The sequence below is a fragment of the Sinocyclocheilus anshuiensis genome, unplaced genomic scaffold (assembly GCF_001515605.1).
Source record: "Sinocyclocheilus anshuiensis isolate Anshui unplaced genomic scaffold, SAMN03320099.WGS_v1.1 scaffold84, whole genome shotgun sequence".
Taxonomy (NCBI): Eukaryota; Metazoa; Chordata; class Actinopteri; order Cypriniformes; family Cyprinidae; genus Sinocyclocheilus; species Sinocyclocheilus anshuiensis.
The window spans coordinates 800,879-815,850 of NW_015557076.1; the positions used below are offsets into that span (position 1 = coordinate 800,879).

Consider the following 14,972-nt stretch of genomic DNA (forward strand, 5'->3'; position numbering starts at 1 on the left):
AAAAAAAAAAAAAAAAAAAAAAAAATATATATATATATATATATATATTCTTCATAAACAGCCTTACAATATTATAGTTCATCATATTATTATTCCTAAAGTACTCAATGCATTATAGATCTTATGAATTTACATTGTGTTGTGTGGATCCTTGTAATACTTTTCAAGTTTTTTGTAATTTGTTATGAGCTTTTAATTTTTGTTAATTAATTTCTTAATATATATATGTATTTCTATATTTATTTGTATTTCAGTTTTAGTTTTTTTTTTTTACTTTTAAAGATGTGTTTTAAATTTAATATTATTTAATATATTTATTTATATAATATTTATGATATTTATTAATATGTTAAACTATAGCTTTAATTATTATATTTTCAGTTTACATCATAATTTTCAAGGTTTTGTAATTTTTTTGTTTTGGATATAATTGTATTCTTTTTGTAATTTTATTTGTATTTTTGTACCATTTCTATACAGCTTCAATTTGTTTTTATTTCAGTTTTAGTACTTCAGCTTATTTGTTTTAATTATTTATTTTTTTAACTCAACATTGTTGCTTCTCTGCATTGAGTCTGAACGATAAAAAAAAAACAAAAAACAACAACAACAACAAAGTAACAAAAGTAAAAAAGTGAGGGGAAATATATTTTTATAAACTGCCTTGCAATATCATAGTTAATCATATTATTATTCTTTTTAGGTAGGCGTGGCTGACTCTTAACTTTTATAAAGAATATCTCTTTGGATTTCAGACTTTAGTCTTTGCAACTTTACAGATCTTCTTTATGCACCAAGAGCTTGTAGCACTCCAAAGAGAAAGGAAAACTTGAAATCGCATCATATGACCCCTTTAAATACATAACCGTTTATCTCACAATTTAGACTTTTTTCTTGCAATTCTGAACTCTGAAAAAAAAAGTCAGAATTGTGAGATAAAAACAAAGCAATACAATTAAAAAAATAAAATAAAATAGACTGGTAAATTCATTAAATCACTTGATAGTCATGCCAATAATTAATGTGTCAATTCAGATAACAACTTTCCAGGTTTTCAGACTGTTCTTCTAAATTGCATTGCTTGTTCCAATATAAATCAAATTTAATATATCAGTTTCCAGTAGCTGTGAGGTTTGATATTCATAGCTGGTGGGTTTCACATATTATGGAGGTCTGATAATGGTAAAGTGGGATGCTGTTAGAATAATCTCTGACAGTGTGAAAGCGCCTCTGTTTATACCGTGTTGATCCTTCCCAAAAGTCTCTGTGACCATGTGATTTTTCTTTGTGATGTGATTTTGCATGAAATAGCAAGCTCAGCATATGAGGCAATCATACTTTGTGTTATTTGCTTGAATTAGATTTGCATGATCTATATCATGTTGTTTTGAGTCTTGAGGTTTAAATCAGGTGCTTTTAATTCAATGCAGTGAGAAATAAACAGGCCGTGCGTGTCTCAGGAGGGAATACGTTCTCATATCATTTGATAGTCTGGATCACAGGGGTGTAGAGGGAGATAAATGACCTCTTGGGTTTCCTTCCCGCGCTGCTCTTCCTGCAGCTGTTGACCACACATTTTCTGTCTGGAAAAGAGTCGTGCTCCTCTGAACTGCAGCACGGTTGCTGGATTTTACTCCGTATATATTCATTTTCTGTATATAGTACATACAGTATATCCACTGTAAGAAATAAATAACAGAAAAAGTATTAGCAGCTCATTACCGGGACATATTCTTACTCTATTTACTCTAAAACACAACGCAATGCAGTATGAAATTCAAATTAGCGGTAAAACACCTGATACATACAGAAAATTCCTTCAAATTAATACATTGTGTGCTATTTTTACAGATTAGTGTATATTTACAGTATATTTGTCTATTTGTTAAGGAAAGATAAATGCTGACTTTGATATTTGATTTTTAAATATATGTCTATTTAAAGAACTAGGAACACGGATGTGAAATTTTAAATACTTGTTTTTTTTTTTCCATTCTGGGAATATAGCAGTTATTTATGGCAGCCACAGAATAAAAAAAAATAAATCACAATTCTGCTTTTTTTTTTTTTCAATTAATATCTCAAAATTCGTCCTTTTTTCAATTCTGAGTTTATAGCTCACAATTCTGCCTTTTTTCTCGCAATTCTGAAAAAAAAGAAAGAATTGAATACACTCAGAATTGTGAGATATAAACTGTGAGATGAAAAGAAAAGTGTGAGATGAAAAATATTATCTTTTTTTGTTTGTTTTTTTTAAGTTTTTCAAATGTTTTCTTGATTCTGGAAACAACAACAACACAAAGTTGAGATATGTAAACTCAGAATTCAAAGAAAAAAAAGCAGAACTGTGAGACGTAAACTCAGAAAAATCAGAATTCTGATTTTATATCACGCAGTTGTGACCTTTCTCTCAGAATTGCAAGAAACAAAGTCTGATTTTTGAGAGAAAATGTCACAATAATTTAATATTATTAATAATTGTATTTATTTATTTTCATTCTGTGTCGGAAGCGGGCTTCCATAGTTATTTGTAATTTAAAGATGCATCTTTAGATTTCTCTTTCTCTTTGTTATATTTTTATTCTATGTGATTTCTTAATAAAATGCGATCATATCTGATTCATTTAAATGTGTAAATGTTGCTATTTTTTACAACTTATACAAGGTATAAGTGCAAGACACATATGGACATAAATGCACAAACAACAGCAACATTGCCCACTGATATCACTGAATCATGTAAATCATTCACTTTCATGCTTCTGCAGATTTTTTTTTTTCCTGTTTTCGGATAGGTGCAGCGATTACAACAAAAAGTTGTTTATGTAGTTTGAATATAGCGCAATAAAATAAATTATTAAATCAAAGGGGCTGCAAAACCATGTCAGAGCAACTTGTGTGAAGAAAACATTTCTTGTGTTGAATTTAGGGCTGCCCGAGTTGACCCTTGATCAGTGAAATCTCACTCCTGCAGCTCATATTGGATGCAGGGTTGTCAAGTCCATATTTTTCCCATGGAATTAGACTAATTTTAAACTGCTGCCGTAGGTAGATTTTTCCCCGTGGGTTAAAGGTGTTTGCATTAATTACATTTGACTGAAATACTTAAAACTGCGCGTGCGGGTAGGAAGCCTTTAGCTGTGTTTTTGATCAGTGTGCATAATAGTGACTGTAAAATGTGTAATTTAAGTATGGAAATTACATATTTTGAGTTTGAGATATATGGTCATTGTGCTACGTTGGGCTGTTATTGACTGGCATGGGCTAGGTTTGTCACGCAGACCTGGCAACCCTCCCAGATAGCACATGTACGTCTGCAAGATGTCTGTTAAAGATCTTTTCATCTGGAAATCATCTGCTGTGTACAAACATCTGATAGACATCTTTAAGATGCCAGTTTTACATTCAATCTAAATCATAAACATCTTAAAGACATCTTCTAAACGTCTATTTGACATCTGATAGGAAACGTCCTATAGACGTATTGCAGATGAGCAAACACTAAAAAATACGTCTAAATGCAGACGTCAAATAGACGTCTCTGTTATCAGGGTTCAGTTCAAGCGGCAGTGTGGAGCACAAGTCTTTTCCACTTTAATACAAGCTGCTGCATGGAAAAAAAAACATCAGAAGGTGTTTAAAGATACAGTACGACTTACTGAAATGCATCATGTCTCATGTAATCGCTCATTCAGAGTTTCAACCAAAAGGAAGACGTCAGATAAAACAGCTTTTGAACAATATGTCACTTAACGATGCATTTAAGTAAGTATATATTTTCACTTAACGAGCAGGAAAGTTATCCCGCGCAGTTGGTTAGTTAGCTATAAAAAATTAATAATTATAATTATAATAATTAATAAAAATTAATAAGAGTTAATTATTTGAGTGTGATTATTATATCTGAAAATAAATAAATTTTCTTTTAATCTCTAATATTATGTACCAAATGATATATATATATAAGAATAAGAATATATAGAAGAAAATTTCAGACGGCACTTCAGAGGCTTTTGCATCTGAAGTGTTCTATATATATATATATATATATATATATGCATAATACCAATGGAATTTCCCACCAATGGAAAACACCCAAAATGCCAGGCTCCTTAGAGTCACATTTGTGCATGGAGGGCTCTCAGTTTTAGTAACTGAAATCTTAATGGTGCAAATCAGCTTGTCCAAAGAGTGATTGTCCGCCATATCAGACTAATCACACCTACACTAAACCCAGAGCTTCAGACTCATGCTTAGTTCAAGAGGTTCGTTAGTTCAAGTGTTTCATTAAAGTGGGATACGCAGCACTGTTCTTAGGAAGCATGCATGATGAAATGTCACATTAGATTTGTGATTCTTGCTGTAGTTATTCAATGTAGTTACATTCAATGAAAACACATTAATACACATTTCATAATGATTTCAATATACCTCTTCCATGTTTTTAATTTATTAATAAAAAAATTTTTATGTATATTGTGGGGCTTATCAAGTGATTTCAGTTTCAATAATATTAAGGATGGATAACTTACCCTGTATGTTCTGCCTTATGCAAATACATTATCCCTTAAATATCATGCATATATTTTCATTCATATTGCATTTTCTTTCCAACTTAAATGAGAATGACAATTTGTAATAATGACTCCCCAAATAATGACTCTTCCTGAAGGCTGCATGAGTGCAATCACATACATCTGCTTAATTAAAGCAGAGCTTTATTCAGCCGTGTCTACTTAAATATATATTTACATAAATACTGTGGTATACATTAGTTCCAAGATATAAATATCTTTTTAATTGCCCAAAATACCCCAATTAGTAGCAAATACAGTACAACAATATACAATAATAATAAAAACAGCTATGATTTGCACATTATTGTGTTTTATTGTAAAATGCACCAAAGCAACCACTATATCAAAGATTCTTACAATCTTTTGAATCTTAATAATAAAAATAAAAACCCATACAACAACTTTTTTTGCTTTCATAACCTGAATTATAGGGTAATTTTAATTGCATTCCAATAGGCTTCATCACGCAGTGAATGCTTTTGGACTCTCAAGACGTGTTTTTGTTAGTTTTTTTGCGAAGTGAGTCACATACTCAATACTATCATTAAAACAACAATTGTGATATTATCGGAGAGGATAAATATCACACACTCCTAGTCCTAGTTACTTACTTATGCATTATTCTAAGCCATTTTGTAGTAATAAATAGCATGTGTTCACACTGAAAATTTCAAAAAAGAAAAGGTGCACTTCAAATACAAGGATGATGCACTTAATTAAATGAAAAAAAATGAAGCATGGGATTTGTTGAAACGTCATACACTGTCGCAGCTTTAATTGCGTAGCAAAGGGGAGGGTCTATCAGATTCCAAAACTGGATGACAAAACAACCTTCATAAAATTCATACGGTAGATCACATAGTGCATAGTATAAATGTATAGTGTGACATTTGGGACACAACTATAGTCACAACTAAGGGGCTATATTCATGACATAGAAATATGTCATGAATATAGAAATATAGAAATATATAGAAATATAGAAATATGTCATGAATTTTTTTATTTATTTATTTTTTTCCAAGATGGCGCTGCTAAGTTCGGACGCCGTCCAGGTCGCTCCACTTAGATTGTGCTTTTATTTACTTTTGTACTTTCTTTTGCTCTCTCTTTTTACACACATATCGTCTGCACTGATCACTTACGACAAAAGAACACTTTTGGACATTGGACACCGCTACACTAACCTGTTTCAGGACACTTTATCCTCCAACCCATCGTGGCCTTCTGAGATTCTCCGGAACGCCGAGATGAACAATGGCCACCTGAATAACCCACCGCGGCGACGGATTAAGAAACACCGCGGGAAGCGCACTGGAATTCGCAACAGACTGAGGCAAAGAGCACACAGCCCTCCTCTGCCGAGCATTCTGCTTGCGAATGTCCAATCCTTAGAGAATAAGGTGGACGATCTCAGAGCCAGGATAAGTTTCCAACGGGACATCAGGGACTGTAACATCCTTTGTTTGTCTGAAACATGGCTAACGACCTTGGTCCCGGACACTGCTGTAACGCCGTCTGATAACTTCTCTGTTTTAAGGATGGACAGAACAGCCGAGGCCGGGAAATCCAAAGGTGGTGGAGTGTGTTTCATGATTAACAAGAAATGGTGTGACCCCAGGAATATCTCCACTCTGTCGCGCTCCTGCTCGCCTCATCTGGAACATTTATCCATTATTTGCCGCCCATTCTATCTGCCCCGGGAGTTTTCATCTATCATCGTTACTGCTGTTTACATTCCACCACAGGCAGACACCAGCTTGGCTTTGTCTAAGCTTCACGATGTGCTTAGCGGTTAACATCCTGACGCTGCTTTTATCATCGCGGGGGACTTTAACAAAGCCAACCTCAGGCAGGTCATGCCGAACTTTTATCAACATATATCCTGTCCAACTAGAGGTCCGAATACACTGGATCATTGCTACTCTCAGTATAAGAATGCCTATAAAGCTCGCTCACTACCGGCTTTTGGCAAATCGGACCATGCCGCCATTTTCCTCACACCGGAATATAAACAAAGGCTCGTTCAAGAACCCCCGGTGCAGAGAGTAGTGACGCGCTGGTCCTCCCACTCAGAAGCTATGCTACAGGCGGCTCTTGATGACGTCGACTGGGACATGTTCAGAGCGAGTTCATCTGACGTCAGCGAGTTCACGGATGTAGCATTAAGCTTTGTAAACACGCTAACCGAACAAGCAACAGATACAAAAACTGTAAGGACCTTCTCAAATCAAAAACCGTGGGTGGACAGAACAATCCACAAATAAAAAATCTTGAATCTTGAATAGCCTAGCCTCATAGACTCTTTTGGTATTTTTACAAACGAATTCTTTCTCATGTTATGGCTCCAGCACACTGAAGGACATCAGGATGGTCGTCCTATTGGAGGTCTCGCTCAGGCTGGCAGCGAGGTCGAGCTTTGGTCCTCTGCCTGTAAACGCCTTCCCTTCCCAAACCCCGCTCTTACTGAGCTGGAGATCCACTTTCTGATCTCCTTGCACACTCACTCCTCGGGCCCCTGGGACACGTACACAAAATTTCACCCAGGACGAGGCCTCTAGCTGCCCCGCATGAGGTTCAAACAGCACACTGCCCTTCTTCCAGGTGTTGTACATGCATGGAAATGGAGGCCACTTATTCACTGAGGCATTCTTCAGGATGTAATCACACAGGTACACTCTAAAAATGCTGGGTTGTTTCAACCCAATTTTGGGTCAAATATGGACTAACCCAACTGTTGGGTTAAATTTTGGTTACATTTTTTAATTAAATTTTTAACCCAACAGTTGGATTAGTCCATATCTGACCCAAAATTGGGTTGAAACAACCCAGCATTTTTTAGAGTGTAGGTGAATTCTTGTTTGAAGGACGTTTTTCCATAGAGACCAAGCTTGTAGACTCCAGACTCAGGTAGGTTGATGCTTATGGTGACTTTGCTCCCATTGTGAGTGAAGAGGACGTGGTTTGAAAGGGTGGTTTGACTTGCTGGTTGATCGCACTGTTCTTTAGTTAAAACGCAGTGGAGATCTATATCTTGAGGGTTTTGGAAGGTGATGTCGCACTTTCCTTGCTGTGTATAAACCAGAGCTTCTGTATGGCTGAACTCGAAGAGGCCGGCCTCCAGAGTTGTGATACCAGGACCGCAGGAACTACTAAGGCCACTGGGAAAAAGCTCATTCAGGCTGACAGCACCAGCTGTGTAGTTAAGAAGAAAGTTGCCTGCATTCTCGAAGCTGTCTGCTTCATTCGCCCAGTCCCTTACGAACACAGACAAACGGTAGTAACCGTAGTAAGGACAGAGGACGTTACATGTGAGTTGGTCTGGCTCAGTCTGAATGGCCAAGCACTTCTCGGCTAAAGTCTTATCCAAGTTCTTATGGCTCAGTTCACACAACATCATAAGTGGTCTAGTAGTCTTTAAGACTAACCTAAAGGATCCAGACTCTAGCAAAATGAAATCATTTCCATAATTGCAAGGCTCGAGTCCTAAACTCGTCGCATCTGGTTGCAGGCCCCAGCACACATGGGGATTCTCGGGCAGCTCTTCTGAGGTCCTGGGTGATGGACATTCCAGCTGGAAGGAACAGATCCAGTCAAATGTTTCGGATGTGCTTCCAGGTCGAGCAAAAAGGCTGAGCTCATACATGCCAGATTTTGGGGGCATGAGGCGAAGTGTCATGCTGTGCCGCGTGCTGGTAAGAAAGCCAATGGAGTTGCTCAGCTGTTGTAGTTCATTGCCGCTGGGCTGGGAAATCTTATAGGTGAAATCGACGAGCTGAGGGAAACTCATCGATACTGTCGCTTCGCCGATCTCTGGGACACACAGATGGTAAAGGTGTCAATTACTCACAGCAGCACATCAACTGATGGATCAATGACATGAAACTCATCTAGTAGTTCATTCAAGAATACATTAAAGATGTAATTGATACCCTTTTTTATATAATGACCGTGTATTTATTTCTGAATTAAACTTTATTTGGGTGTATATAGTATAGAATATTAGGGTCAACCGACCTAAGATCATAATAAAGAAAAAATAGTTGAAAAAAGGAATGGAACGAATGAAAAGTATAGTTTAAGGGAAAAAAAAGGGGCAAATGATAGAAATCCCAATGATTGGAAATCCCATGTTTTGCTTTCCAGGATCAGGTAATCCATCTTATTTTTCTGCTGGTTTTTCAAAGCAAAAGTGGATTGGATCGCAATGAGGGAAAAATGGGGGAAAAAATGCTTTTGCATTCACTACATTTGACTGGTTCTTCTCTGATGATTGTGCAAATTTAGTTTTAAATTAAATAGATTTTTGTTTGATATTGAAAGCTGTTTGGGGAATATTTTGGCACCAAAGTCTATTTTTTTACTTTACTGTAGGGCTACTGAAAGGCTTAAGAGGTAGCCTAATGTCTACCTATCTTATGTCTATTTACTGTATATATATATATATATATATATATATATATATGTATATGTGTGTGTGTGAATGTATTGCATGTTACAAAAGTTGTATTTTTGGACCAGCTTTAAAGTTTTATTATATTTTTGTTCCTGAAATCCACCCTTCTGCTGGGATCAGTATAATACCTTTGGATCAAAGGTATCTCAATCTTACTCAAAAGTTTTGAACACCCCAAACTGACAATTTGATCCAGATTAAAACCAAGATTGGATTTTGTGATCTAATCCGATTTCAGAATCTTTAGAACAACCCATTTTCAAGATTTGATCCAATCCGATTGCTGAAATCTGATGAGATTATTTTTGAACAACTGGCCCCTCATGACTGTGTCAAGGTCAATATCAAATAATCTGACATTTTATGACAAGACAAGGTTAATTCAGATAGTAAAATATTTGTGGTGTGGACCATAACTTTATTTATGAATGATAATTTATTTATTTTTAAAAATATGTATTTATTCATATTTATGTATAACAAAATAATATTCATTATTTTGTCACTAAGCATTTCTTGAAAATTATTTGAAATAAACATGATTGCAAAGAGCTAATTTCTAAGAGAATAGCATGTGTGTTTTAAACTTGAGTTACCTGTAACTATAAGGATGTGCTTTGGGTCAATGAGGGTTAAATTTAGTCTTCTCAAACTCTTCAAGCTCAATGGGGCTTTCCAACAGCAGACACTCCTCCTCATTAGGATAGTGAGAGTTGATGAAGTTCTCAGGGTCGGTCAGGAAGTAGAACTCTTTATATCTGAAGTTTTAGTCATTTTCAATATGTAATAATGGTCAGTGTATTTGGTGTTGTATATAATGTACATCTGAAATATATTGCATGCTCATTTAGGTCTTCTTGAAGTGATTTGTTCTGTAGACCAGTCTCACCTCTTTATAAAGGTTCTGTTGTCTAGGTCCACATATACAGCGCCCCAGCAGGCGTCCAACAGGTACCAGTGTCTGTCCAAACACACTGTATTCCACCTGTGGTTGGATTCAGTGTTACGGTAACTCTGACCCGGCCGGTAACCAGCACATTTACCATAGCCCGACACCTCTCTGCACTCAATACCAGCTTCTCTGAACAGACAGAGTGATTAGGCAACCACATCAGTAAAATTCAGTGTGACTGCATGGAAAAAGAGTTAAGTGTGTGTATTAGACAGAAACCACGACATTGGGCACCTACGTCACAATGTTATTGAACAAAAACATCTTCAAATTTGTTTACCAAATTTTTTGTACATTTTTTACCAACTAATCTGTAATTTTCATTTTCATTTCCAAATAATTCTGCAACTAATTCTACAGTACATATTGCTAAACTGTTTGATAATCTCTGGAATGTGTCTGCACTTATGGAGCCCTAACGCAGTAGATTTCCAGGGGGGGAAGAAAACCCAGCATAGACTTTTGTGAGCGCAGAACCTTTTTCTGCATAGACGGAGAAAGCTATATAATACATTTAAGCACCGCAACGATTGCTTGTTATTCGCAGGTGGCAATCAAATAATGCTGGCGCTTTTCTCGTTTTAATTTATTCAATGTAAGCAGTGCTGGGTAGTAACTGATTACATATAATCTGGATTACGTAATCTAAATCAGACTCTTTTGAATAAATTGCTTGGATTACCTGCACATCTGTAAACAGACGCTGGAGTAACCGGAGCACACAGCTCGTCCAGACAAAATGACCTGTTCAGGAGGACAAACCTTCTCTGAGAGGCCCAGATAGCCCTTCACATCATACTCTAAAAGTAAAACACAGTATCTGTTACCAGTAACTTGTCACTATAGCAGATGTTTGCCTAGTTTATTCAGTTTTCCATTAACTTTTCAAGCTTTACCACTAACCATTCAGACCACCTGGAGTTTCGGGCGGGAGTTTCTGAAATTTACCAGAAATTTTTCGCCCCTTTGCAACCCTACTTAAAGTATTTCTGATGTTGAGTCCAAAAAGTAAGGACCAATTTGATTAATTAAATTCTGCAATGGTGTTGCATTAACATGGCTCAAGTTACACCAAGCTTTTATTGGTCAGAGGAAAAGGACATAATTAAACGGGTGAAACTCAAAAAAGAAACAAACCCTTGATTGCTGATGTGGAAGATACTTTTTGTGCTTGAGTATGTGTGTGTGAGAGAGAGAGACTGAAACTGACCAATGTAGTGGCAAAGCCAGATCCAGATGGCACGCAGTTTGTCTAAATCACTGCTTGCCCCCTCTGTGATTATCTGGGTGATTGCTCGCACTGAAAATATCTGCCTGATTCTGAGCTGCAAATTACAAATCCAAATAAACATGTATCAAACTACTCGCTCATCCAAAAACAAAGATATACACGTAAGATATCTGATCTCTCTCACCTCTCTTCCAGCACTGATTGCATGTGTGTCAATCTTGCGGAAGACCTCAGGATTCGGTATTGGGTCCTTTTTAAGTTTTCTTCTGGGTACATTTAATGTTATTTTTCCTGAGGCAGTGGTTGATGTTCTCCTTAACTCTTCCTCTTGGGTCATTGTGTTCTTCTTCATCAATCTATAAGTACCATTTTCTTTGCTTTCTTGGCATTTAGCCAGTGACCTCTGTTCATCTCTATCCATCATGTCCCACTTTTCAAACATAGAGCTCTTGATTGGCTCTTCTGCATTGACTGATTGAGGTCTTGCTGTCATTTTACCTGTTTTCCCATCAGTGATTGATGACCCACCGGTCTTTAAAATCCACTTTTTATGCAGGACTACACCCACAGCGTCTTCCTTTGGGATATCTTTAGCCCGTCCTTGTTTTAATCTTTGCATTTTCCTTGCAGTCTTGTTTGCTTTGTTGTTCATGTCTCGGGTTTGGCCGTGAGGTTGGAGTGTAAACAGGGGGCTCCCCTGATGCCTTGGAGCTGCTGTTGTTCATTTTGTAGCTGTGGAGGTCACTGGTCTTAGGTTAGAGGCGATTTAAAGCCTTTCAACTCTAAAAACGTGTAGAATGCCAGTAATCTCTTCCCTTCTCGTCCTTCACTGTTTAAGCTCTAGACATGAATGATGATACCACAAACTGTGGGGCTTGTTGACCAGAGGAGTGCTTTTACTTTTCGATGCAATTACCTGGTGGATGATAAATTGGGGCATAAAATAAATAAATACATTTGCATTGAGAGAGATACCTGAACCATATGGAGAGACAGAATACCATAGAGCGCTTTTTCAACTTTAGCCAGTAAATAACCACCTAGCAACCACCAAGAACATCTAGTAACTGCATAGCATTACACTAAAACTAACTCTGAAAACATTAGCCACCACATGGCAATGCAATGGAAACCACCAAAAGAATGCTCTTATAGCAGTGGATCTCAACCTTTTAGACTTAAAGGCCCCTGGTTGTCCAACAAAATATTCAAAGTAGTATGAATTTAGTTTCATGCCTGCAAACTCGGCATTCGATGTGTAAATCCAATGAGTTTTTATATTAAGGGGGGTTATATAATTATATATCTGAAGGGAACTTACTGATTCAGAAAAGTTTCGATGGCAATTTCTTCAGGGTTCCCGTGGGTCCTTAAAAAGTCTTAAATTTAGTTGTATCAAATTTGAGGCAATAAAAAGTCTTAAATTGTACAAGAAAGTCTTAATTATAATTTCAGGAGGTGTTAAATTTGGGGACGGAAAGACCAGAATTGCGATATGGCTTAATGTGACAATTAAACTTCAAAAGGCGATGATTTTATTGAATAAACATGGTGCTGAGCGTTTCAGAGTCCGGTGCTGTGCTGCTTTTTTTTACTGTCATTACCAGGGAAACAGTTATATTTCTGCTACTCCGAAATCTGTGAGAAATATAACGACCTAAAGACAAAATAACTGATAAAAATGAGCTGTTATAGGAGCAATAGCCATATGGGCAGTGCAGTGTCATATGCCATAGCTGTGCACAAGGTGTTTGTCACAGCTCCAGACTTATTTGTTCATTAATGACGTCATCAGCGACTAGTCGACTTCATCACATAAAAGTCGACTTTAAAAAATCAGAAGTCATTCAACCCCTAATATTAGTATACTTCAGCTTGTGGAAAAGCTACTTGTGATGAACTTTGATTCTTCATGTGGCGTTCTCTTGCACCAACCTGCATTATTATGGTGGTTGTCAGTATGTTAAAGGGATAAAACAGATTTTAGTAGCAGTGTGCGTTGTTGAATTTACTGGTTTACATTCAGATTTTCTTGTTTGTAAATTACAGTTTTATACTGTAAAATTTACAGTTTGTTAGGTAAATAAAACCCCAAAATACTCAAATAAAGCTCAAACACAATAGAACATACAGAAAAATATGTCCTGCCACATGGAATTTACAAAACACAAAATAATATTACAATTAAGAAACCATTCATAAAAATTCACACATACATTAATAAACATCTTAACAACAATATATTTATTTCACTGGCATGTATGGCCAATATAACTAAATATATTAAAACAGATTTCACAGAGAACAGTGAAAACCAAGCCAAGCAACCCAAAATAATCTAGCTGGTTCAAAATAAAAAATAGTTGAAATTATACCCAGTGTAATTACCAGAAAGCCTTAGAGTCATGTAGATGGCAAATAGAAGAAATCCCTAAGAATATTACTATCCCACAACCCATGTCCCCATACCACACTGACAGATGCTTTCAGAAATGTGTGCCATTATGCTCTTGTTGGGAGAATCACAGCACTGTGGTAATCACATCTTTTCATGAAGGTGCTTTAATAACGCCATCTTCCTCAGTGCGTAATGAATAAATGCACTTCTTACAGGTATGGCAATTACCGGACCAGAGAAAGTGAAATTGGTAGCGTGCCCCCGGGATAGTATATCATTTCATGTATTTACAGCTGAGAAATTGATTTGAGCAACTACTGGCAAAAAAAATTAAATATTAAAGGGAACACATTTTTGAGTATACATACATTTGTAATTAGTTCTTTCTAGGAATCAGAGTAAAAGACAAGATGGAAATGTAGAGTTCAGATGTCAAAGTCATCCTACCATCCCTGTTTTTAATGCATCTAAACCTGAAGTGTGAGGTGAAAGTGAAACTTTTTAACGAAATACTGATGATTTCTGATGATTTCGATATCAATGATGTCAGCGAGGATGGAGCTAGTTGCTACATGTTTTACTCCAGTGAACATTTGTCAGGTTGGGTTTATTTTTAAAAGTCAAAAACCCTGTTAAACATTGAACTGCTATTGCATTGTCATGCTGTTTGGGGTAAGTTACTATGAAACCTGCCATTAAATAACATACCGAAGGCTTTTTCAGCTAACAGTTATGAAAAGCAAAATTCATGAAACAGGAAAAAGTGAGAAGGTATAACATACAACAATATCAAATTCACTACTACTGAGATATAAGACTTGTGACAACAACCCAGAGTCTCACTCACCTTTGTCCTGTTACAGATACATACAAAAGATAAAGAACTGAAATGCAGGAATATATATGGTGGCCATAAAATATATACTGTATACAAACACTGCTTCTTTCTGAAATTATCTTTTCGGTAACACTTTAGATTACAGCCCGCAATGTACCGCGTAATTAAACAGCATTTACAGCGTACCTATTTGTAACTATAGAGTACCTCCAAAGTACCTACTGGTATATAAGGGAACCTACTCATTTGGGGAATAAGGGAGAAATAACCTGCAAAATTATAAAACATTTATACTGTAAGTATTTTATAACTAAAGAGCACTTATTCGACACACAGAACGCAATTTTCTGCATCAGCATAACTTACAGCTGAACGTAAGTGTAGGTAAACCGAAACAATCTGCAACGTTTGGGGGATAAGGGGGTAATGACTTGGAAAATTAAAAGTATTTATACTGTTAGTATTTCATAAGTAAGGTGTAACTATTCTAAGATTACCTGGTATGCATGTCCTACTGTGT

General features: G+C 36.3%; 1 protein-coding gene across 1 annotated transcript; it reads right to left on the reverse strand.

Moving 5' to 3' along the window:
* Nucleotides 1–6,916: 6,916 nt before the first annotated feature.
* On the reverse strand, nt 6,917–11,868 carry LOC107676776 (kyphoscoliosis peptidase-like). Its single transcript, XM_016471457.1, has 7 exons — nt 11,401–11,868; nt 11,196–11,310; nt 10,668–10,785; nt 9,923–10,114; nt 9,673–9,791; nt 7,406–8,390; nt 6,917–7,256 (listed from the first exon to the last, which is right to left on the reverse strand). The coding sequence occupies exons 1-7, from the start codon at nt 11,866–11,868 to the stop codon at nt 6,917–6,919; spliced, it is 2,337 nt and encodes a 778-aa protein (XP_016326943.1).
* Nucleotides 11,869–14,972: the final 3,104 nt, after the last annotated feature.

Bases quoted from the DNA above. Each gene is read 5' to 3' on its own strand.
- LOC107676776 (XM_016471457.1), bottom strand. From the start codon at position 11,868: ATGAACAACAAAGCAAACAAGACTGCAAGGAAAATGCAAAGATTAAAA. The intron at 11,311-11,400 runs GTGAGAGAGATC...TGTAATTTGCAG, and splicing joins CAATCAGTGCTGGAAGAGAG to CTCAGAATCAGGCAGATATT. The intron at 10,786-11,195 runs GTCAGTTTCAGT...TTTTACTTTTAG, and splicing joins CTGGCTTTGCCACTACATTG to AGTATGATGTGAAGGGCTAT.